Here is a 27101-nt window from a genome sequence, read left to right as displayed (position 1 = left end):
ACTTGTCTGGTGTTGTATCTAGGAAGAATGTTTTATAAATGGAAACCTGATTCTTCAGATATATTTCTCAGTCTTATCTTTATACAATGTAAGTATAAAGCTTCTCATGTATATTCAGTCCAGGCTTACCAACCTCGACGGGTCATTTTTAGACTGGGAGCTAGGGGGGGGGGGATGCCCACCCTTTTATATTTTTGTACCTACTACTCACATTTAAGTTGAAACTGTCGACTGTTGAAAACCGAGAAACATTAAAATGTTGAGGGACAAAATGTTTTTAATTAAATCTAGCAAATGCATTTTCCTGAAATCAAATCTTGAATCTTGCTTGCATCAAAATATGGAAATGCAGAATTTCTCAAAATAAAAACACTGAATTTAAAATCTAATTAAGCAGTGGTAAATTAAAAAAAAAATCTATTTAAATTTGAACTTTTACTTTGACTTGTTTAAAAGTCATGAGAAATCGTCATTAATTTCGATGTTTAAGTATATAATTTCATATTTATTTTCTTATCTAGTAAGAATTTTCAATATTTTGAACAAGATTAGATTTATTTTCAAATATTGTCAAATTGATTTTGAAAAGATTTTGCTTTTATAATACTATGATATCCTGTATTCTTTGGCTAAAGAAAAAAGAAAAAAGAAATTCTCGTTTTGTCAGTATTGAACGTTACATTGATTCGTTTCTGCAATACATCTTGCATTAGCGTTAATGTCAATCGATTAAAATTAAACCAATTGTTTGGCGTAAAAAAACTACATGTTGAATACTAAAATTTAAAATTTATAAATTTTTCATACCTTTGTGATTTTTTTTGAAAATCGAAAACCCATGAATTTTTCGAAACGAAACAAATACTACTTCACACCCCCCTTATTCGGGGCCACTCAAAATACAGTATATCAAATATACGAAAATTTATTTGTAGATGTTGGCATGAGTGGAGGATGGGCCTCTAATCTACAAAGAACCCATTACTACAACCATGAGAGCTCTCCTGGACCAGGACCCGACCAGGTGGACTACCATCTAGCACAGAGGACTAGAACACCAGGACTACCACACTCCAGGACTACTAATCAACCACCCATACTGTACACTGACTCAAGGTATGGTAAAAGAAGTGAATATCATCGAGCTTAAGGTAGATTAAAGGGAGTGACTACCAAATGATTCAAGGTAAGGTAAAGGGAGTGACTACCAAGTGATTCAAAGTAAGGTAAAGAGAGCGACTACCAAGTGATTCAAGGTTAGGTAAAGGGAGCGACTACCAAATGATTCAAAGTAAGGTAAAGAGAGCGACTACCAAATGATTCAAGGTAAGGTAAAGGGAGTGGCTACCAAGTGATTCAAGGTAAGGTAAAGGGAGTAACTACCAAGTGATTCAAGGTAAGGTAAAGGGAGTGATTAGCAAGTGATGCATGGTAAGGTAAAGGGAGTGATTACCAATTGACTCAATGTAAGGCTGAGTTCTTGACTACCAAATTATTCAATGTAAGGTAAAGGGAGTGACTACCAACTGCTTTAAGATATAGAAGATAGGGAGTGTCTACTTACTATTTCAAGGTACAGGGTGTCCCAATAAACATGGGAATTAAGAGACAGCTTGAAAATTGTCTTCGATTTCTGATAGTTGATACATGACAAAGAGTGTTTCAAAATAAACACTGAACGTTTTATGAGCATTTGAATTTCTGGTCATGGAGTAAGTATGGAGTAAGGATAGAGTAAGGATGAAGTAAGGATGGAGAGTAAGGACAGAGTAAGGATGGAGTAATTATGGAGTATGGATGGAGTAAGGATAGAGTAATCATGGAGTAAGTATGGAGTAAGGATAGAGTAATCATGGAGTAAGGGTGGAGTAAGAATGGAGTAAGGATGACGTAAGGATGGAGAGCAAGGACAGAGTAAGGATGGAGTAATTATGGAGTATGGATGGAGTAAGGATGAAGTAAGGATTGAGTAAGGATGGAGAGTAAGGACAGAGTAAGGATGGAGTAAGTATGGAGTAAGGATGAAGTAAGGATTGAGTAAGGATGGAGAGTAAGGATGGGAGTAAGGATGGAGTAAGGATCGAGTATAAGTATGGAATATGGATGGAGTAAGAATGAAGTAAGGATTTTGTAAGGATGGAGTAAGGATGGAAAGTAAGAATAGATTAAGAATAGAGTAAGAATGAAGTAAGGATGGAAAGTAAGAATGTAGTAAGAATAGACTAAGAATAGAGTAAGAATAGAGTAAGAATAGAGTAAGGATGTAGTAAGGATGGAGAAAGGATGGAGTAAGAATGGAGTAAGGATGTAGTAAGGACGGAGTAAGGATGGGGTAAGAATGGAAAGTAAGGACAGAGTAAGAATGTAGTAAGAATGGAGTGAGTATGGATGAAAGGAGAAAGTATGGAAAGTAAGGATGGAGTAAGGATGGAGTAAGAATGGAAAGTAAAGATAGAGTAAGAATGTAATAAGAAGGATGGAGTGAGTATGGATGAAAGGAGAAAGTATGATGATTAAACCTGAGAGGGAACTATTTTCTTTTATCTTCCTTCTTATCTCTATAAACCACATTTATTAGAAAAACGGTTAACGCTCATCCGACCTAAGCGTTTTCTAACCCGAAGGGTTTTTTACCATAAAATTTCATTATATAGGTCGGTTTCCTGCAGGTCAATTTCCATGACAGTATTTTTTTAGAATAATCTGTTCAAGAATGTATGCTTATTTTGTAGTGTAACTGTACAGCTACATAAAGAATGGAAAATGCATTAAGTTCAATTTGAATCAAGTTGACAAAAATCTGGAATAATTCACGTTTTAAACTTCCACAAATGTGAAATTTCCCAAACGTACTTTTAAGGGATTTAAGGTTAAGTTAGGCCATGCTGCGCGGCGGCTAGGATGAGGTGGGGGGAAGTGGGGGGGCAATCATGCAGCTAAAACAGACTTGGGAAGTTCCCGCTCAGTAAATTGAATATTTGGGAGGTTGCCACTTAAAAAATTCGATTGAGTAGTTACCGCTTGGGAAAATGCCTTTAAGAAAGTACCCAACATCTTTTCTACACTGTCAACCTCCTGTTTAATCTACGTACGTTCAGATACAGGGTTACCCCACATAAGATGAGACTGAATGACGACCTTAATTTCTTTAAACATGACGATTCGAAGGTTGAACTGGTTGTTGTGATTTGACAAGATTACTTAATTGCCCAAAAGGGAGACAACATTACAGCTGTAGGAACCCATGTAATGTACGATTAAATTCTGTAGTCTCTGCAAGTCTCATCCTTTGAGGATCTATGAATAAAAAACCATATAAATACTTGCTTTCAAGAGTTTTAAATGAATTACATCAAAGTACTGCTTGCATCAATAGGCTGCAGAGATCCTGTCCCATTCTGGAGAATCTTGTCTAACTAGAAAACCTCAAATACAAATTTACCTCGTATAAGTTCTTAGAAAGATATTCTTTAAACAGTTTAATGCAAAACTTGGGAGACATCGAAAGAATTTAAAAATGTTGTCTTGTCAATTTTTCACTGTGGTTTGCCGCTCTGAATAATATAACAAGGATATTATACCTAAATCTGACCAATAGTATATATACATGAATACCAATGAAATATGCGGGAACAGTTTTAACGAGCTCTATATAATTATTTAATAAAAAAACTAAATATCTGCTGTAATCCGTAGGTTTAGAAACCGACATTTTAAACTGCAGAAGAAACTTTTGCAAAAGAGATAAAATTAAAAATCAAATAAAAGTCCCGATTCAACATGCCTGGAATTAGTTCCGAATTTACGGGATGCAAGATACAAGAGTTAACCTTTTGTGCATTGATTGATAAAAAAAAGGATATTAATGAAATTATAATGTTATGCATAATGCATTGATTAAAATGACATAAAACTTTTTAAAACAAAATTATAAGCAATTTAAAAGTCCTTTCGTTTAAACTATGTAAAACTTAAAAGTTTTACATTCGAAATATGTTGCGGAGACGAAATTGCTCTAAAAATAGGTTGATGGACAGGGTAGGATGTAGCTGGAATTATATTTGTTTAACAAATCATTTACACACATTCTCTCTTCTCCCTCTCAAGTATATCTCAAAAACTTGATGCAATTTTAGGAATATTATTGTTTATAGTTTCATGATTACTGAACAGGTAGATACACTCACAAAATCCTACGATAGGCTGGGTTCGGTTTAGCTTGTACTGATGCATAAAGCCCTGGTTTGATTTCAGGGCAAAAAATAGTAAATCATAATTCACAAAATAAACATACATAAGTTTAAATTAAATGATAAATTGAAAAATTGATACATCATTAAATTGACAATTCTTGTTTTGGGGCATAATCACCCATCAACCAAACCAGACAGTAGAAATACCAAAATATGTACAGGTTCGATTCTAAGCACTTTCACAGGCAAAATTATAAAGGAGTAAAAAGCCAAAAATTGAAGAAGAGAAAAACTTAAAATGCTTAAAAGGTAAAAAAGTAGAATGTAAACAAGGATTTTGGAATATCAGGAAAAAAGCTTTAAAACCAAGGATATGTTTAAAAAAGGATATATAAAAACTATTGGGATTTACATTTTCATTTTTTTGAACCAGATATAATTGGTGCAGATAAAAGTGTAATGAAAAGTTTTTATGAAACAATAAAATATCTTAAATCATCATTTTTTTGTTTGCTAAATGTCATTTGTCATATAAAAAGTCGGCAATACATTATAATATTTCTTTCTGATTTTATTCTATGGAATCCCAAACAATAAGAATCCCAAACTATAAGAATCCAAAACGAATGTCAACCAACGATTGGAAGAATTGGAATTAGGATGAGGATTAGGAAGTTGGAATGGGTTAGATAGGGGCAATTGGGAGTAGATAAAAAAGGGTGGGAATTGGAATGGATATCAACTAAATTTGAAGTTGGGATTGGGATTCAACGAATGTTTAGGATGATAAAAAGGGTTGTAAATTGGGAGATGAAGTAATTTGGAAGATTAAGTTATGAATAGAAGTTTAGAAAAAAAGATGCAGATAGAATTAAATACGCGTACATAAAACTATAAGAGAATAAGTGGTTTAGTCAGGGAGTAAGGAATAGAAGGGAGATACAACTGACGCGGTTCTCCCTACCATATGATTATACAGGCTTTGCAGACGGTACTTCATTTGTATAAGAAATATTATCTGATGTACATTTACTGCGTATACAATAACCTATTCTGAACATTTCATATACAAATGAAGTACTCGTCTGCAAAGCATGTATAATCATATGGTAGGGCGAACCGCGTTAGTTATATCTCCCTTCTATTCCTTACTCCCTGGGTTTAGTGGATAAAAATGATAAATATGGATGAAGACGACATTTTGGAAGGAATAAGTGGATTATTGTTAGGTTAGAATAAGAGAGAGAAAAGAGTATAAAATAATCATTAGAATCATTCAATAACCCCCGACAAATATTTAAAATGCATCATGAGATTTTTTCAAATCGTTGATGGTAAACCTCATCGTGGCCTTATCGTACATTATCCATTCCTTAGTGCACGGTACAGTAAGCACTCAGTATGCAAGTTACCCAGGGGGGATGATAGATATCTATCTGTTTGCTTAGTTAGCTGTACTGTACACTTACAACTGTTTACAAATATTGATATACCATAGGTTAGGCCAGAATCTCCTTATAATAAACAAATATGCAGTATGCTCTCGGTATAGTTTATGTCCTACAAAATTAGTAAAGGATTTGTTTATATCATCACTCTATACACGTTATAACCTCGTTGAAGTTACCCAATGTTTAATTCCTTAATTTCCATTAAAACTACGGGCGAACTTCTTTGATCTAAACCTAGTAATGTCATTTAGTACTGACGATAGAAATTACACAATACACGGGGTTTTCCAGTTTAACACTACGACCAGCTGTTGTTTAGGTTGAATGTGACCGGTCAGCTAGGAGAGACGGTCAAGTTTACCTGTAAAATACTGCACGGACTGGGCTCTATGTATGTATCCTGGACGAAATTTACAGAAACCAGTTCTGATCCTGTAGCGTTATCATATAATAATCAGGTAATTCCGTTCTCTCTGTCTAGTTTTTTTTTACATTTTATTATGTTGTTTTGTATACATAATACATCATACGTTTCAAAACTATCTTTATCTGCTTATGTCAAATTCTTTTACTTATTTGCATACACTTATCATATTGGATGCAATTTGTACAACATCTTTGCAATGTACTTTTTTCAATCTGTCAGACATGTACAGGAAGTAAATAATGGATACGAATCATTAAATATAAATATATATATATATACACACACAACCCCTGTGAGAATATATATAGATAAAAAGGATTGAGAATACTGCAGTAGAGATAGAGACGCATCAATATCATCCATGATATTTTTGCAAAAAAATATATCCTAAAACTAAAAACACAAAAATTAATAATGATAATCTCATTTAATACACAATTATAAATGTTAGTTTTCTGAATTATGCGCTACAAATCGTGAGAAGAAATTCTATCGTTCTATTAGATCTATCGGAAATAGATAGATTTATCAATGAATATATCAATTTGATACGCATGGAGAAAAAAAACACAAAGTTATATTAGATTGATATTTTTTTTTAGAAACAACCCTAAATTGTAATTTTTGCACTATAAGATCCATTCTTAACCTTGGTATTTTAAAAAGTTTTTTTGACGAAAACAATATTTTAACAGATATATTTTTCTTTAATAAAAATCTTCTTCTCACAGTCGGTGAATTTAGCCAAGAATAAAAAATTTGATTATTTACAGAGAAATCTATTTTAAATTATTTTTTATAATAATAAAAAAAAAAATATAAATGTAAAATGACATATTGGCAGCCTTCTATAGTTAAAAGTCAAAAATTAAGTTTTTGCAAAAAAGAAAACGGTTTTAAAAAGTGGTGTTAACAACGAAGTCACCATTTATTTTAGATTTTTATTTGGACTTTCTGTAGAGAATTGAGATGGAAGAAGAATTATAGAATTAGGTTTGAAGTTTGAACATTTGTAAACTATGTTGAGTGTACATCATCTAATCCACTCTAAGCTTATCTAGATCCATTCAAGGTCCAGTCTTTGATTTCTTAATCCTTTAAACTTTAATCCATTTATTCAGGAACCCCTCCCTTCTCACTCTGTACTGGAAGTAGGTTAACCAGTAGATCGGTTGAATAATAGATCTGTTTGACAATATATCGGTTAGACTATTGATCGGTTGAACCACGATTAAATTAACAATAGATAAGTTGAAGAATATATCGGTTTAACTGTAGATCGGTTTAACTGTAGATCGGTTGTCCGTAGATCGGTTGAACCATAGATCAGTTGAACCATAGATCGGTTGAACCATAGATCGGTTGAACCTTAGATTATTATGTGTTTTAAAGTTTCTAATTCTTGAAGATAAAACTATGTTTAATAAATCTGGCCACGTTAGGGCATAAAATATGGATAAACTAAAATATTGCAATTATTACATTATGTTGGATAAAGACATGAGAATGATGTCAAACTTTATTTGGGTAAAACTTAAATCTCTTCTGCTTCCGCATACCTCTGCCTATCATTTTCCCCCATGGAACCCAGAACCACCCGGAAAAATCCTATGGTTTTCACTATATTTAACAAAAAGATGAAAGGTCTGTAAACTCTACACCAGGAAGATTAATGCGCGTAATAAAGATGAACATGTCTAAGGACCAGGAACTCGGAATCGTCTTCTACACCAGGAAGATTAATGCGCGTAATAAAGATGAACATTTTTAAGGAAAAGGAACTCGGAATCGTCTTCTACACCAGGAAGATTAATGCGCGTAATAAAGATGAACATTTTTAAGGACAAGGAACTCGGAATCGTCTTCTAAACCAGGAAGATTAATGCGCGTAATAAAGATGAACATTTTTAAGGACCAGGAACTCGGAAATTTTAATTCAATTGAAACAAATTTTTTCGATTTACAAAAATATTCAATATTTCATTTATGCCCTTACGTGGCCCGATTCTTAAAAAATTGTTTTATCTTGGAGGATTAGACACTTAAAAAAAATGATAATGGAAGGACGAGGATTTAAATGTGGCTCGGACGAGAAAATGAAGATAATGTGGCTCGGACTAGAAATTGTGCCTTCCTCCCCTCGTTGAACAGTGCTAGGTTGATCAGTAAATCGGTCGAACCGTAGATCAGATGAACAGTAGATTTGTTGAACATAAGCTCGGTTGAACAGTAGATAGGTTGAACAGTAGATTTGTTGAACATAGGCTCGGTTGAACAGTAGATAGGTTGAACAGTAGATTTGTTGAACATAAGCTCGGTAGAAGAGTAGATAGGTTGAACAGTAGATAGGTTGAATATTAAATCAGATTCAGCACATACGTATATTTCAATATATACAATTTTATTTTGCTGGGAAAAGTTCCCGTTTTAGATGTAAATAATGTACATTTATTTTATTGTGTATTCTTGTGTATATTTTATAACAGCAATATTATATATTGTATTGTACACAATAGAAATGAATATTTAGCATGTGACACATATATGTATACACCATACACCATACAGGGATTCCCATAAAGGATTAGACATTAAAGAAGTCTAAAATCTAATTTAAATTTAATGTTTTTATGGTTTGATTTTTTAATATGCCTCATATTGCTTGAATGATATTAAAAATGAATTTGCAAAAACAAGTTTACAAAAACGTTAAAAAAATTAACTAGTTCCGCACAGTCGGGATTGAATTCTCATCCAATTTGGGCAACTCTATATAAATGTACATATACATATGTACGTAGATGTATAATGTCGATTTTGAATAATTAAGTTAGCGGGGTTGAGAACTGAAAAACAAAGCTGTACACATAGCTATCCGTTGTTTAAATCAAGTTTAGATTGTTAGTTATTAAATGAAAAGTTTAGATTGGATGATTTTGTTTCATGTTGTGCAGTGATATTCAATTAACATAGGAAACAAATGCTGATTAAACCTATATATAAATATATTTGGCTAGTCTGTTTTTATCGTATAAAAGGCTGAACTGATCAGGCTAAATTTGTTTATTGTAACATTGACCTTGCACATAACGGTTATTTTAAAAATTTGAAAATCCACAACTTAAAACAGAAAATTCGGCGAATTTTTTATAAATATATTATTTTTAAAATGTTAACTGACATGGTTGAATAAACTAGTAATAGACTGAATTCCATTTGAATCTTTTCGCAAACTCTGATTTGCTAACTCGTAAATCTTTGCCACCCCAATGTTGTAGATATTTCAAACTATGAATTCTATTAAATCAAAAAATCTAAACCAGCTTTGATATTTCAAAATATATATTGCATTTGATCTAATTTAAGTTTGAAATATCAAAGGTCAACATCATCAGGTTGCAAAAATTTAAGGAATAAAATTTTGAGCTTGTGGCAAAACTTCAGTTCCTTGTCCATATGCTAAACACTGAGAAAACGATCCAATGCAATGCAATGTACAATGTTACATTTACTACGAAAAAAAAATTATTGCAATACATCCAATTTACATTGAAACATTTTTCATCCACTTTTTTTATTAATATCTTTTCATGTCTGCTTTACTGAGCTGGTTGTGAGAACTAATTTATCCTTATTAGATATTAATTATTCATTCTAAAATATTGGCCTGTCGTGACATCGCACCTGAATTCCAATACAGAAAGTTCAAACATTAACATTAGAATGCTTAACATGACATTGTAATGCAAATATTTGTCTTTAAACAAATTATTTTTTTCCCTTATTCAAAAATATTCACTTCAACATTAGGGCATGCAAGGGATATAATGAAAGGAAAGTTGATTGCGGTCGTAAATACTCTACGTACATATTGAAACCAGTTCTCTTTGGGCGGAATTTGAACAAGAATGAAGAGATGCATCAGTTTTCGTTTAGTATCCGAGGAGGTTAAAAACATAAAATTTGATAATTTTGATAATTCACATAATAGTTTCCTATGACCAGAATATTTCATTGATTTTTTTATGTGAAAGATGGATCCCATGTCAGGCTGTAACATCCGTCTTGTCTTTACTTTTCCGCCCAGAGACAGTACACTGCAGTACAAAAGATGCGTACACCACTGAGATAACTTTCCTTGCATTACATCCTCATATGTATGTTCTAAACAAAAGTTTCCCAGAAAAATTTTTAACCCCATATTTTTAATCATTCTTAATTCAAAAATTAAGAATATGTGCCTGTAGTATTTTATATTTCCAATATTTACTGTAGAGTTCTGAATAAGTAGGTTAGTGTGGTAACATGTCGCTTGGCAGTATGGAGTAGAAATAATCAGAATAGAAAACGGTAGGATGATATCACAGTATAGAGTTACTAATACAGTCCTCAAGGAAATACTTTTCTATCGAACAAAGTTTACAAAGCTGAGAATAAAAAATATTCCCCGCTGGCCAAATATCACAGTTTAAACAAATGCTATCTTATTGAAAACTGTTCGCTAGTGATTGGTTAAAATAAGTTGCATCAAATTCATTATTACTAGGCTTTTAGTTTTCTATTTGCACAGTATAAAACAAAACAAAAAAAGTTTGCGGATTTCATAATATTTTTTCGCATGTTTTTAAAATTTTACAAAAATAAAAAACTTTTAAACGCAAATTTTTTAAATTTTGATCATTTATAAACCTTCTTTGGGGTCACGTGAGGTTCTACACAAAATTTGGGCCCGATCGGTTCAGCCAGACAAAGGAATTGAGTCTTTGCCACAAACTCTGATTTTCTAATCCTTATATCTCTGCAACCCAATGTCGGAGACCTTAGATATTTCAAACTAGACATTCTGTCAGATCAAATAATCTAAGTTTGAAATATCAAAGGTTTACAACATCAGGTTGCTTAGATAAAGGGATTGGAACATCGGAGTTTGTTGAAAGACTCAATTCCTTTATATATAAATCAAACTTTGATAGAGTCTAATTTAAAAAATTACGAATGAAAAATCAGAATGAAAGGAATAATTGATAGGTTCTTTTTGAGCCATAACCCACTTTTATGATAATTTTTCTCAGAACAAGTCAAAAATCCAGTTTTTCCATTGCGCATAATTTTAAATACATCGTATATATAAACATTTTATATATCTCTGAAACGTAATGGCGTAAACCGTTATTATTTTAAACTTAGATCCATTACAGATATCATTGATAGAACTGTCACAGATTAGAAAATATGAATGTGCAGTCTCGTAACTTGATTTATCTTCACTAAATTGAACTTGATTCAATATTCCCTTCAAAGTAAAATATTTGTATTTAATATTGTGGTTTATTAACAAAGTTTTAGCCAACATGTCCGATATTTGTAGAGGAGCGAACATGAACATCGAACATAAATGTTAAACAGTAAACATGAAAAATCGTTGTTTAGTGAACATCACCAGTGAATATGAACAGTTAACATGAACAATGAACATAAACAGTTAATATAAACAGTGAACATGAACAATGAACTTAAACAAAGAACTTAAACAAAGAACTTAAACAATGAACTTAAATTTAGAACATGAACAGTGAACTTAAAAAATGAACTTAAAAAATGAACTTATACAGTGAACTTAAACAATGAACATAAAAAAATGAACTTCAACAATCAACTTGAATAGTGAACTTAAAAATTAACTTAAACAATGAACTTAATCAATGAACTTAAACAGTGAACTTAAACAGTGAACTTAAACAGTGAACTTAAACAATGAACTTAAACAATGAACTTCAAGAATCAACTTGAATAGTGAACTTAACAAATTAACTTAAACAATGAACTTAATCAATGAACTTAAACAGTAAACTTCAACAATGAACTTAAACAATGAACTTAAACAATGAACTTAAACAATGAACTTAAACAATGAACTTAAACAATGAACTTAAACAGTGAACTTAAACAGAAAACTTAGATTTAGAACATAAATGCAGAACTTAAAAAGAGAACAAAAATAGTGAACATGAACAATGAACATGAACAATGAATATGAACAGTGAACATGAACAGCAAAAATGAACAGTGAACATGAACAGAAAATATAGTAAGTAGACATAAACAGTGAACAGTTTGACTTTCCCTGATAAAAACTATTTTTAATTTAAATATTTTCTGTGAAACGTTTTTTCTCTTTGACATTCTAACTAAATTAAAGCTAAACTAGTTTAAATTATTCAACTTAAAGCATGTTCAAAACCATAAAAATTAAAATATAAATAATGGCTACAAGAAAAGCGCATTTGATGAAGATATCATGAAAAGAATTCAGTAAAATGTTTTTTTTTTTGTAGAAATATGTTGAACCTAATCTGAGTCTAAAGTAAGGTTTCCAATCGGTATTCCGTTGCGCAGAATTGCGCGCAATTGTTGCTTCCGCTTGCGCCATTTCATTTAATTAAATTGCGTGCAACGGAATTGCATTTCCATCTAAAAATCAATAATTTTAAATGTTCGACTTACAAATTTATGCAGCAGATACAAGAATGGAAATATCTCTGTAGATTTTTAAATGATCGAGGCCCGAGTTTCACTTGTTTCAACAGTTTTCAAATTTTTAAGTTTCTTGTGCTATAGCACACGCAATTATTACGGAATTGCACACAAGTTTAAGTTTCTTGTGGTTAGCTACTAATTAACAATTATTACGGAATTGCGCGCAAGTGAAATCCACTCGCGTTGGAAACCCTAGTTTGAAGAGAGTTCATTCAATTAATTTCAAACTGATCAATTAATTTTTACCGTAAAAAAATCGAATCAAGTATTGTTTCTTTAAATAAAACTGTAGCTAAAAGTAAGTATATGTATTTAAATTTGTTTTCATAATATCCAAATCTGCAATTACAAGAAGCCTTTCTTTTGTTTCTTGAGTTTCATTTTATCAATATTCATAGTTTTTGTAAAAATACAGATCGGTCACCTTATCCGCTCCACAGTAAGCAATTGTGGTTATTTTTATGATAAACACACTGTACTGCATCCAGGGGGGATACTTGGTCGATATCTAAACACACAGTACTGCATCCAGGGGGATTATTGGTCGATATATAAAGACACTGTACTGCATCCAGGGGGGATAATGGGTCGATATCTAAACACACTGTACTGCATCCAGGGGGGATAATTGGTCGATATCTAAACACACTGTACTGTATCCAGGGGGGATAATTGGTCGATATCTAAACACACTGTACTGCATCCAGGGGGATAATTGATCGATATCTAAACACACTGTACTGCATCCAGGGGGATAATTGGTCGATATCTAAACACACTGTACTGCATCCAGGTTGGATAATTGGTCGATATCTAAACACGCTGTACTGCATCCAGGGGGATAATTGATCGATATCTAAACACACTGTACTGCATCCAGGGGGATAAATGGTCGATATCTAAACACACTGTACTGCATCCAGGGGGAATAATTGGTCGATATCTAAACACACTGTACTGCATCCAGGGGGGATAATTGGTCAATATCTAAACACACAGTACTGCATCCAGGGGGATAAATGGTCGATATCTAAACACACTGTACTGCATCCAAGGGGATAATTGGTCGATATCTAAACACACAGTACTGCATCCAGGGGGTTAATTGGTCGATATCTAAACACACAGTACTGCATCAAGGTTGGATAATTGGTCGATATCTAAACACACAAGCACTGCACACAGTCTGTTGTCCCCCTTCTTTTTTTTACACCCCGCAAATACTACGGAAATTTAGTTCTGGAACATTTTTTAGCAAAATGAAAGAAGGAAGACGACTATCTATTTCTACATGGTTGCGAGTTTTCTACATATATTGCAAGTTCCTATAAGTTACACTTTATATACAGAGCATTCCATATCATATTAGAAAATATCCAATCTTTAACCCCATAATACGCACATAACACTCACAAAACCTAGCATTTTTCGGAATATTTTTTTCTATTAGCCTTATTAAATTTTTCAAAATGTTTCATTCTTCTTAAATTTTCTGATTTGTCCCCCAAATCGTTATTTAGACTCATTGACGCGGTCTAATTTGATTGATTTGATTGATTGATTTGGTGGGACACCCTGTTAATTTAACGGATTTATGTAGTTCTCGAACATTTATCAGCAAAAGGAACGAAGACGACAACCAATTTCATAGTTTTCTACATATGTTGCGAGTTACTAGTGGCCAATTTCTTATTCATGTTGCCATAGGTACAGCTATAGGTCGTATCTATCTATCTACACTGCTCTGGTAAAGCGTTACCATAGTGTGACTATGGTTCTACCTTTGGTAGAACCTCTAAGAAATTGGCCATAGATATGCTTTATATATCCGGGGAATTAAACTTTTAAAATCAATTCCCCGGAGAAAGGGAGAATTAGAAGCACCCTGGAGAAAGAAGAGAGAAGAAGATGTAAAATCTACTCCCCGAGGAATGGGGTGAGAAGCTCCCTGGAGAACGGGGGGATTAGATGCTGTAAAATCTACTCCCCTGGGAATGGGGTGAGAAGCTGACTGGAGAACGGGGGAGTAGATGTTGTAAAATCTACTCCAAGGAGAATAGGGGAGTAAAAGCTCCCTGGAGAACGGGGGAGTAGATGCTGTAAAATCTACTCCCCGGATAATGGGGGGGGGGGATTAGAAGCTTCCAGGAATTGTTGTGGTTTTCTTATTCTTGTAATATATGGTTCAAAACAAAACAAACTCACGCGTTAAATGATTAATATTTTTACTAATAAAATAATTCTAATGTTTTCTATGTCCTTCTTGTAAATTTTCTTCAAAGATTTGATTCAAAAAACTATTTCTCTTTGATAAAACTTTTAAAATCTTGTTTTTAATTAAAATATAAAAATGTTGATGCACAATGCTAAAGGTTTGCCTCGAGCCATAAAACCAAAATTTCATTGTTAAAAAAAGGAAGAGAACAAATTAAATTGATTTCAAGGGACTGTGCGGCATAACTTCTAAAGACTCTCCATTTAAAGGGACTGTATGGCATAACTTCTAGAGACCCTCCATTTAAAGGGACTGTATGGCATAACTTCTAAAGACCCTCCATTTAAAGGGACTGTATGGCATAACTTCTAAAGACTCTCCATTTAAAGGGACTGTTTTGTTGAATTTGAAATTGAATTTCACTTAAAGAGCGGTATGTTCTTCTATTCTTTACGGTACCCTTTACTCTTTTTTATCGAAACCAAATAAAAAATAAACAATCTTCAGTTAGAAAAATAAGGATATATCATTCATCCCGGTCAGAAAAATTATCTTTAAATTAGGTCTGCGCAGTCCCCACACACATGGATTTAACGGTTCTGTCAATGTGACTTTCGATAACAATTTGACCCATTAAACATAATTTGTTAGCCTTTTTTATTGAATAATTTTTTGTTGGCTTATGCATTTTGAATGAAAATGTATAGCAAATCCGTAAAGTAAATGCATATTGAATTAAAGACCAAAACACGTTTGATTTCAAATACATAGAAGAAACCGAATGCTGCTCACTCTGGTTAGTCCGGTGTGCACAAGCCTTAAATACTAAATTCGTGATTTTTTTTACCTGAAATAAATATAAGAAACTTACATAAATAGATATAGTTCATTTCATTAATGAAAGTCAAAAAGTTTAATTACAGAAACAACAAACCGCATTATATGAAATAAACAGACATATAATTAAATAATTTTGTAATATTTTGCAATATTATTTTAAACTCGATTGATCCTGATGCACACAAAATACATATGATAAGCTGAAACTATCAAATTGTTTAAGGATCTTATCTTTATCATATCAATCGGCCGGAAATGGCGAAAAAGGAGGCAAAAGACAGTAAAGAAAACCACGGAGTGTTTCATGTACACAACTTATAGTTTTCACCGTTTGCATTCAGGGGCTCAACCCTGGAAATTTGCTTCCTCTAAAGCATGGGATGGAGCTACGGAAAGTGGAGAAAATATTCTGAGTTGGTTCAACCCTTTTAAATTCCAGTATTTAGATTCACCCCTTAAAAACATGACAATCTTTAGACGAAAATGAATATAATAATTAACAAGCATCATGTGAATCATGTGCCTCACTTCAACGAACCTGCACTATTAAAGTGAAACATTATTTATAGAATAGCGAGTCGTTCGTAGTTCGTTAAGGAAAGCATATTTACTACAGTGAGAACCAGACAACTCTGGAATAGGAAGACGACTTTAATACTAAAGTCATGACCTTATAGCAATTTTTCAATGTATCACAATAATTTTTTATTCTCGTTTTATTTGGACCACACTGTATTTGCTATTGTGAAGAAAGAAAGAGAATGAAGACGACCAATTAGTTTCCTCCTGGACGAGTGTTAATCCTGATTTATTTAGGTATTCGTCTCGGACGACAGAATCAGTGTTGTGACGACAAGACATGAGAGTGTACTGAGCCTGGAGGGATTAAATGAATCTGATGAAGGAACATATTCCTGTCATATCAACTCAGATTTTAACAATATCATCTCATTCAACATCAGGGTTCAAGGTAAACAGTTCATTCATCAAAGGGACTACAGACCCTGCCGATTCACAAGAGGACCAGTTAAACCAATTTGTCTGACAAATAATGATGGAGATATTCCTAATTTCCTAGCTAAGAATTGAGTGTCAGGAATCTGTAACTGTAAACTCTTTCAGAGTATCCTGGCGATAAATTTTCAGCTTGAAAGAGAGAACATATCTGGCATCGATGATTGGATAAAGGTTGATAGGGTACTGTTGTGAATCGCAAGTAGCACTCTATATATAGAAGGTTCCTTAAAATTACTGCCACAGGTACTCTTTAACATAAAATATATTTGCTGTGTTATGTCCGTATGGGTTCGGAAAGCATAAGATATTGCGCTGAAATTTGGATGGGGCTATAGCTTTGATACCTACCCCCCCCCCAACTCCGCGTACACGCCACATAAATATCACTAGAATGGGATGATTATTTTGACGTACTGCCCCGTTTTGTCTGTATGTGTACTGTGAAGCTTGCTCTAGCATCTTAAAAGCCGGCCCGGTACTTGAATGAACTGTTGCTGTTTACTGTGACACATATCTAATTGAGATTTAAGAAAATATAAATAATTGGGATAAAGGAATTAAACAGTCTATTTCTTATATCTTTGCCACCTTTGATGTTTTAAATTTTGACCATTTGATCAAACAGTATTTATTTAACTATTTAAATTGTGAACATGTTCTTTTTGTTTACATTTTAAAACAAAGAAGAAAAAAATTTTGCGGATTTAAAAAAAAATTCGTGGATTTTCAAGAATTTAAACTTTTTTACAAAATTAAAAACCTTTAAAACACATTTTTTTTAGTTTTTATCATTCATAAACCTTTTTTGTGGTCACGTGATGTCCCACAAAAAATTTGGGCCCGATCGGTTCAGCAATACCCAATTCACAACGGTACTCTTGAAACCTTAATCTGATCAATAATGTGGGAGATATTCTCGTTTTTCTAGTTTTAAAAGATTTTATTTTAGATCAATCCTATACGTGATCCTCTTGCAGAAATGCGCAAGTCATTTTTGTAGAGAAACAACAGTTGACAATAATAAATGTTCAAAATTATTATAAATAATTGATATCTGATTCAAACTTGATCAGACGAAGCTTCCAAAGGTTGTGAATCGGTTCTGCCATCTCTGAATAGAGGGGTCACTTGAAATAAGGCTAACAATCCCTTTCAACAGTTGTAAAAGTAATTGTTCACAATATTTATGACATTTTATATCAAATATATACAATGCATGGCAAAAAGGTGGCAATATCTTAAATACAACATGTGGATTAATATATTCAATACTTTGAAACATAACTTAATGGATTCAATAAAAACAATTTTCATTATTTGTTTAAACCAAGATTTTAAAAAATTCAATTCAATTTATATTTTCAATATTTTAAACTTGTTCTATTTCGATAAAATCTTGTTTAAATTTATTCAAGGTTTTTACTCTGAATCTGGTCAATTTATGCACTTTGGACTAATAAATACAGTTCTCAGCATACACTTTATTAAATACTTGATTAAAATTCATGATAGTATTGAAACAAATTTCATTTTTGAAAGTTTGAAGGGAAAAAATAGAATTTCAACAAATTTTACAATCTGAAGGTTTTATGAAAAATTGTAAGTCTAAGAAAATATCCAGAAGAAAAAAAATTTGTAAAAAATAATGAAAGAATTTGATTCTTTGTCAGAAACCCTAATTTTCTAATCCCTATATCTTTGCAACCCAATTTCGGAAAACTTGGATATTTCAAACTAATAATCTGTTAGATCAAAAACTCTAAGTTTGAAAAAAAGGTCTACACCATCAGGTTGCAAAGATATAGGAATCAGAACATTAGTGGCAAGAACTTGCAGTTCTTTTTACAAGAATTTTATATATCTATTTAAATCAAAACTGCATTGGTACATAGATGATATTACGATTTAAATGTATGATTTCTACAATAGCACTCTTGTATGCCGAGTCCATTAGCACCTGAACCAATCAGGGCCCAGACATGTGTTTGTTGTCTATTCTGGACCAATAGAAATATTATGGCGGTAACATCTATCTTTCTATCTATCTTATTATCCAATTAGAGACAATGAACCCTTCAATCAGCACTATCAGTAAATGGAAATATTTACTTTTACGAAACTATAGTGATAGATTGACTTGTAGATATGCATGAAACAGAGACAAGTAAGAAAATTGACAGAATTTATCTTATTTCACTTTTTTTAAAAATTTCGCTTGAATAACGTCCGAAGGTCCCTTTAATCTTTCCTTTCAGTATTGTGTATAGTATGGAGTTGTATTCTGCATAGTTTTGCAAGAAAAGTAAAATCGACATATTTAAATCTATATCGACTTCTTTACAGTTCTTTTAACATTCGTTTGGTGTTAAAGAATGGAGGGTGGCGGGGGGGGGGGGGATGGTTTTGATTCTAGTATGAAAAGGTTCTGAAAAGGATACTTTATTGAACTGTACGTAATGTATCTATCCATCGTAAAAGTGTCTCGTAGTGAAAGAGAGATTTAAGTGTAATAGGAATAAAGCTGTCAGACCTAAAGGGAGAGACCGGTTAGACATGGTAGTTGAGCTGAAAGTGCAGTATTGAATAGAAAAACTTTAGGATTCATGTATGAGACATTTTTACGGTGTACAATTTTTAAATAAAAGCGTAAAGTCGGTAATATTTCTCCTATTGTTACAGTCAGCAGAACAAAGTTTTTTTTTACAATTCTTAAATAACATGGACAAAACATGTTTCAATTTCAAATACTATTCTACAAACTAGTTGCTTGCAGTGTAAAAACAGGTTGTGAAAAATGAACTAATACAATCGTAAATAAGTTATTCAAATTCATTTTAAAATCTCGCAGGCTTATGTAAATTCTTTCAGTCAGGGTCGTTTCTTGGTGGATATCTTTATTGTGAAGACAACATTTTAAAGAAATCTGCGAATAAAATTATAGAAACAGCAAAGGTAATGATGATAATTAAATAATCGATTCTAGTGTTCTTCTATCGATAATTTGTTTAAAGAAATATGTTCCTAAATACAAAATTAGTCTTTAAAATAATTATAAGAAGCGTTTTTTTCTGCTAACTGAAACAAACGACTGCGCACTCTTATTTAAATAATTGTACACCGTAAAAAGGTCTCAATTGTAACAAATAAATCGTAAAATTGTTCTCTACAATACTGCACTTTCAGCTCATCTACCATGTCAAGCGAGCGGGGGAAGGCAGGCGGCCATGAGCCATCACTATTTCCCCTTCCGTGCCACATATTAGCTTTTTTCTCTTCCTGCAGCCATGAGCCACCACCATTTCCCCTTCCGTACCACCACATTTGACTCTTCCGGGCAAAACTACTTTTTAAATGGTATATTTAGGGCCTTTAAAGTGTGATTTTAAACAATCCAGCAACGTCACGCAAAAAAACACAACTCAAACCATTTTTTCAATTCTACTTAAGATTAATATTTTGTGTGTTGAATTCTTAAACTGTTTTACAATGAAATTTTTGACAAATTTGACTGAGTATTGCATCTTGAAATATCACAAAGTCTAATGATTATTCAATGACTGACTCATCATACTAAATCCATGTTAAAATTACTCATTAACCAACTTTGTGATATTTCAAGATGCAATACTCAGTCAAATTTGTGGAAGAGTCAAATGTGGTGGTTCGGAAGGGGAAATAGCGGTGGCTCATGGCTGCCGGAAGAGAAAAAAGCTAATATGTGGCACGGAAGGGGAAATAGTGATGGCTCATGGCCGCCCTGCATTCCCCCGCTCGTCAAGCCGGTCTCTCCCTTTAATTGTTTTAAAAACACTCATAAACAGATCCAATCTATCTGTTAAACTATTTGATTTTAACAACATCAAATACGCAGAAGATTGCTTAAATTTCGCCTTCCTATTCCACTGCTTTATGGGTCTCACTGTAGTTTAAGGGATTGTCACTAATTTGAAACCACAAACTTCACTCAAAATAAAAGTTGTGAAAAATAAAAAAATTTTAGAAATCTATTTAAGCAACTGAAAGGTCTGAGAGCATTATAAATTTAGCCCTGGTGCAAACAAAATTTTACACAGATAAGAAAACTTTAAACTAGAAAAACAAGAACAAAAGTAAAGGGACATTATAGTTATAATGAACAAAGCAGAGAAGATCAATGCTTGGAGCAAATACCACAGGTTTAAATCATCAGGTTGCAAAGATATTAAGATAAGAATTTTTGAGTGTGAGGTTAGTATTCAGTTCCCTATCCGAGCCCTCTTGTCTCGCATACGAGATACGCAGTTAGATAAGGAATTATATTCTCGACAGCCCAATTATAAGGATAAGAAGGGCATTCATTATCAAGAAATTACGTCGGTACAGTTCCTTTAATAAAAATAATTTTCTATTGGCCTTTTTAGTTACCTTTACAAAAGGAAAAAGTGCATTTTTTCGGCCACAATAAAAAACAAGACAATCGTTTTAAGAAATTTAATAACTTTCATTTTTACTTTTTGAATAAATAAAAGTTTATATATGGATTATGGGAATTGTTTATATTTCATTGCAAGCGTATATCTCCAGCATTTTCCTACTAAATTAATTTATTCATTAGAGTGTTGAAAGTGTAGATTAATTCCAAGAAAGGAAAAAAAGAAATCACTTGAAAACCTAAGAGTAGAATGAAGAAAGAGAGATTGAACTGTTCTTCGAATATTTAACAACTGTTCTCGCAACCTGATAATGTAAACCTTTAATATTTCAAACTTAGATTAATTGATCTAACAGAATTCTTACTTTGAAATATCCATGGTCTACGACTTTGAGTTGCGAAGATATAGGGATTCGAAAATTAGAGTTTGTGGTAAAATTGCGTCAGGTAGAATTGGACCCGAACCCAAGGTTCTGTGTGACGCATGAAATAAATGACAAACAGTTTTCTTTTCTAAGCTGTGTTGGGATTGATTTGGCTTGTATTGTGTATTATTGTGTATTGTGTATTTATGACAACCGCACCTTCATCATTTATCCAATATGTTCACGGAAAATAAACTTATTAAAACTAAATGGCCTCTGCATTTACATTTTAATACTGAATTTGTCTAAATTATGCCCAAACTGAAACAAATTTGATACAGTGATAGCCAGAAAACTTTGGAATAGGAAGTCGACTTTTAAGCTCAAGTTATGGGTCAATGTACATAAGACACAACAAATGTGCAGTCTAAACAGACCCATTTTACTTAATTTGTGATTTAAAACTTACTATGTAGTAAAGCTTTTAACTTTGTGACAACATCAAATGCACTTTAGTTTTGCCTTAACGTCGTCTTTCTATTCTACAGTTTTCTGGTTTTCACTGTACTATTTTGCTAGAAAATCATTAGTAAATAGTTAAGCAGAATATTACCAAATTCTAGCTTTGTTACTAAATTGTTTTCTAATTTGTATTACGGATTATTACTAAATATTGATACCAAAATATTGCCAAATAGTTACAAAAGTACTTTTAAAAGTAAATCTAAATTAATACTGTCTCAAAGACAATTAAAGTCACCATGAAACTTTCACTAAAAAACATCCTTTTTTAAAGCATTCCCCCTGAACTAAGCTTTCGGTGCGTCTGACCGAATATATTGAGGGTTTCAGAAGAGAGAGCATAACACCAATTCTATTCGCAAGATTTATCAAAAAAGAAATTTTCAGAAAAAGAAAATCGTGTTACAAAATTGACAATACTAATAAAACTATATTTAGTTCCAACAGTTACTCTCCTGGATGGGTTCGGTAGAGTCGATAGATCTCATTTCTATAAAGTTGGATCAAGCTTAGAAGTTGTCTGCCAGGTAAACATCACAGCCCAGAGGTCGTCCTCTAGGTAAACATTAGAGTCTAGAGGTCGTTCCCTAGGTAAATATTACTTTCTAGAGGTCGTCCTCCAGGTAAATATAACATTTTAAAGGTCGTCCTCTACGTAAATATTAGAGTTTAGAGGTCGTCCTTTAGGTAAACATTACATTGTAGAGGCCGTCCTCCAGATGAACATTACAATCTATTACAGGTCGTTCTCCAGATAAACATAACAGTTTAGAGGTCGTCCTCCAGGTAAACATAACAGTCTAGAGGTCGTCCTCCAGGTAAACATAACAGTCTAGAGGTCGTCCTCCAGGAAAACATAACAGTTTAGAGGTCATCCTCCAGGGAAACAACAGTCTAGAGGTCGTCCTCCAGGTAAACATTACTATGTAGAGGTCGGATCCAGGTAAACATTACAGCCTAGAGATCGTCATTCAGGTAAACATTACAGCTTAGAGATCGTCCTCCAGGTCAACATTACAGCCTAGAGGTCATCCTCCAGGTAAATATTACAGTCTAGAGGTCATCCTCCAGGTAAATATTACAGTCTAGCGGTCATCCTCCAGGTAAACATTACAGCCTAGAGATCGTCCTACAGGTAAAAATCACAGTTTAGAGGTCGTCCTCCAGGTAAACATTACAGTCTAGAGGTCATCCTCCAGGTAAATATTACAGTGTAGAGGTCATCCTTTCAGGTAAACATTACTGTCTAGCGGTCAACCTCCAAGTAAACTTGTCCTAGATAAGATATTAAACCTATCCCAGATACAAATATTAAACCTATCCTAGATTCAAATGTCGAACCTGCCTTCTGACTGGAGGTTTCTGAACCTAACTGAGTTCGTGATCTGGGAAAAGAATGAAGAGAGGATTAGATCCAACCCTAAACAGTTTAGAAAGAGGTGAACTGTAATACATGTGTTACTATAGTACTGTATCCTGATACGCTGTACTGTATCATAAACCAGTTGTAATGTTTCTTAACAAAGCAATACATGTATTCTAACCAAGCTGTAATGTATCCTGACTAATATTTAGTGTATCCTTACTAAACTGTACTGTATCCTAAACCAGCTGTATTATATCTTAACCAAACCAGCTTTTTTTTCAGCCAGCTGCAGTGTATTCTAAACGAGCTGTAATGTATCATAATCTAGTATTATTGTTTTCTAACCAAGCTGTAATGTATCCTAAACCAGCTTTACTGTATCCAGCTATACTATATCTTAACCAAGCTTTACTGTATCCAGCCATACTGTATCCTAACCAAGCTACACTGTATCCAACTATAGTGTATTCTACCGCTAGTTGATGGATTCCTGGAAGTCTTGTAAACTTTGATCCATGTAATGAAATATGTCGAGTTTCCAGAACATGAGATTTAATTCATTTATTTAGTTTTCCTTTATATAGTTTTCCTTTATATAGTTTACCTTTATACAGTTTTCTTTTATACAGTTTTCCTTTATCTAGCTTTCCTTTATATAGTTTTCCTTTATATAGTTTTCCTTTATACAGTTTTCTTTTATACAGTTTTCCTTTATCTAGTTTTCCTTTATATAGTTTTCCTTTATATAGTTTTCCTTTATATAGTTTTCCTTTATATAGTTTTCCTTTATATAGTTTTCCTTTATATAGTTTTTATTTATATAGTTATCTCTTATATAGTTTTCAATTATCAAGTTTTCCTTCATGAAGTTTTCTTTTATACAGTTTTCCTTTATACAGTTTTCCTTTATCTAGGTTTCCTTTATATAGTTTTCCTTTCTACCGTTTTCTTTTACATAGTTTTACATTATTTAGTTTTCCTTTATAAAGTTTTCTTTTATGTAGTTTTCCTTTATATATATAGTTTTACTTTAAAATGTTTTCTTTTAAATAGTTTCACTTTATAAAGTTGTTCTTTTAAATAGTTTCACTTTATAAAGTTGTTCTTTTAAATAGTTTCACTTTTTATAATTTTAACAAAGTTCTTCTGGTTTCCGTTCGTTTTCTTATGAATATTTCAAATTTTTTAGTTGAATCAAGTAAAAACGTTTGATTATTTTAATCCTAGAATACTGACCGAAGTTGAGGGGGCAAATATTGTGAGTAGATTAGCAATCACCCAGGTTAGCTCTTTTTTACTTTTTTTCATTAATTCAAAATGTCCATCAAAAGACCAGATTTGAATTATTTGATTTTTTTCAGGCGACGAAAGAAGATACTGGCAATTACTCTTGTACCGTAGAAAACTACAGACGTACAACCATAGGGCTGTACATAGTAGAGGGAGAATTAGGACTAGGTAAGGTTATCTTTTCCTTAACAACGGACAACTAAAATATCGATGCATCAGTTCATTCCCCCTGCGACAGATCCCCCCCCCCCCCCTATAAATGTTTTACACATTTCAACACAATGATAGACATCAAAAGTAATAATTTAACACTTGCAAAGTTTATTCATGTTATTTGAAGATATTTAAAAGTCTCAAATAATATTCATCATTTGATAATTTGAAAAGTACATTTTAGAAGTAACTGTGCATTCCTTTATAAAAAGCTGTTTTTTGTTATGCACCAATTTTTATTGAATTCCGCTAATCTAATAATTTTTCTAATGTTTTAAATAAGAATGTTTTTTTATTGAATCCCGCCAGGTTTTCAATGGTTTTACAATTCTTTTCTCCATAAATATTACTGTCAGAGTTTGATCCCATTCTAGTAAACATTAGTAAATTTATCCGTCCAGGGGTTTTCTCTTAAAAACCCTATTGATATATTTTTTAGTACATTTTGTTATTCAATGATAAACCCTCGGGTTTATCATTGAATCACTCGGGTGTTTTAATTTCCTTTGATTCTAATTTGTCTGAGAGTAAATTAATTTTTTTAATTTATGAAATTTAAAACGTTTGGACATTTCTTTTTTGTCAAACATTGTTTTAAAAAAAGGTGTCAGTTCCTAAACAAAATAATTATTATTAACTGAGTATTGATAAATTATTATTATCATTATGTATTATGAAATAGCATTGTCATTCTTATAGATTATTATTATTGTTATTTGAAACGATTTACATCAGTAAGAAATATTATTAATTTTAATAATAATAATAATAATAATCATAACTATTTTTTCTATCCAGGAGAAGTCCCGAAACCTAAAGCCATCTTGAACAGTGGAATGCGAAAATCTTCTGAACTTCTATCTATTCTATTTTTCTATCTTATTCTCTAAATATACTAAAAGAATATATAAAAATATATATTATATATATATTTCTTATGAATTTCAACAGCAACCAGCATGGAGTATGAATTTCTGAAAACGAATGATTTAATTTTAATAATGTGTTAACAAAACTTATATCTTTTATTCATTCGTAGATGTACGAGTATTTCTATTTTTTTTAATTTAAAATTCAAAACTGAAATAATTTGAAACAATATAAGTATGTTTACAAAAGAGGTTTAGGCTATAAATATGAACTAAATTCGAACTCGTATAGTTTTAATCGTTTTTTTTTCTCACTTTTTTCACAATTTTCGCATTGCCAAAATAAAAAACGCAAATAAAGATTGATTTCATTCTATTTAGGATTTGAATTCCGGTTTAGCTAATACCCTCTTTCATTTTTAAAGTTGTGTTTTGTTTCTGATAAGAAGTAGACAGTATATGTGTTTAAAGGTTTGCAGGATAATTTTCCACGCAGGATAATTTTCCACATAATTTACTTTGCAATTTTACATCGGTCAATCTGCAACACCAAAAACACCTCAAACCTAAAAAAAATCCAATTTCGAGTATTTGCAGATAATACAAGTTTTAAACGAATATTGATGCAAGATCAAACTTTAATTTTTTTGTAATTCAAGAATTGAGTTTTTGCAACAAACTCTGATTTTCTAATTCCTCCATCTTTGTTTTAGACTTTGGTATTTCAAAGTATGCATTCTGTTAGATCAAATAATCAAAGTTTGAAGGATCAAAGGTTGACATTAGAATGTTGCAAAGATTTGGAAAATTTGAATTTGTGGCAAGACTTATTTTTACAAAGCATCAAAACAATGAATAATACAATACTGCAATACATCCCCCCTCCCTCCCTCTCTGCACAACGTGTTTGTTTTTAAAACTATTTAAATCAATTAATTTCTTATTGTGATATGTGATATGTTCACTGTTGAATTATAAAAATATAAATAAATGATTACAATTTTTATAATTTCTTTAAGCTTTTTATGCAGTATAAATTATATACATGATACATCTAACCTATGATTACTGACCTGTCATATTTCTACTATTTCTGTAGATCGAACCCAATACTAGAATTTCTTTAAACAGTTTACGAATACAATCTGTTCAAGTGGGTTAAACCTGATTTAAGTTCAGTCTCAACAAGAGCCTTCCCTCCGATAAAATATTGAAATCTGAATTGAAGGACAAAAGAATTGAGTTTTGGCCACAAATTCAAATTTTCTAATTCTATATCTTTGCAATCGGATAGCGTGAACCTTTGATATTGCATACTTAAATTATTTGATCCAATAGAATTCAAAGTTAGAAATATCAAAGGTTGAGGACATTAGGTTGCAAAG

At 32.2% G+C, this 27101-nt stretch overlaps 1 protein-coding gene across 1 annotated transcript; it reads left to right on the top strand.

The window, feature by feature from the left end:
* Nucleotides 1–26720, top strand: LOC111696909 (obscurin). The gene is made up of 9 exons (XM_023466688.1): nt 1–88; nt 936–1116; nt 5964–6102; nt 16480–16633; nt 22417–22505; nt 23305–23417; nt 24572–24626; nt 24706–24802; nt 25646–26720. The coding sequence occupies exons 1-9, from the start codon at nt 28–30 to the stop codon at nt 25735–25737; spliced, it is 981 nt and encodes a 326-aa protein (XP_023322456.1). The 5' UTR covers nt 1–27; the 3' UTR covers nt 25738–26720.
* The last annotated feature ends 381 nt before the right edge of the window (nt 26721–27101 follow it).

This window comes from Eurytemora carolleeae, unplaced genomic scaffold (genome assembly GCF_000591075.1).
Source record: "Eurytemora carolleeae unplaced genomic scaffold, Eaff_2.0 scaffold271, whole genome shotgun sequence".
NCBI lineage: Eukaryota > Metazoa > Arthropoda > Copepoda > Calanoida > Temoridae > Eurytemora > Eurytemora carolleeae.
The sequence above is the reverse complement of the archived record's forward strand: the minus strand, read 5'-3'. Positions and strand labels throughout refer to the sequence as shown.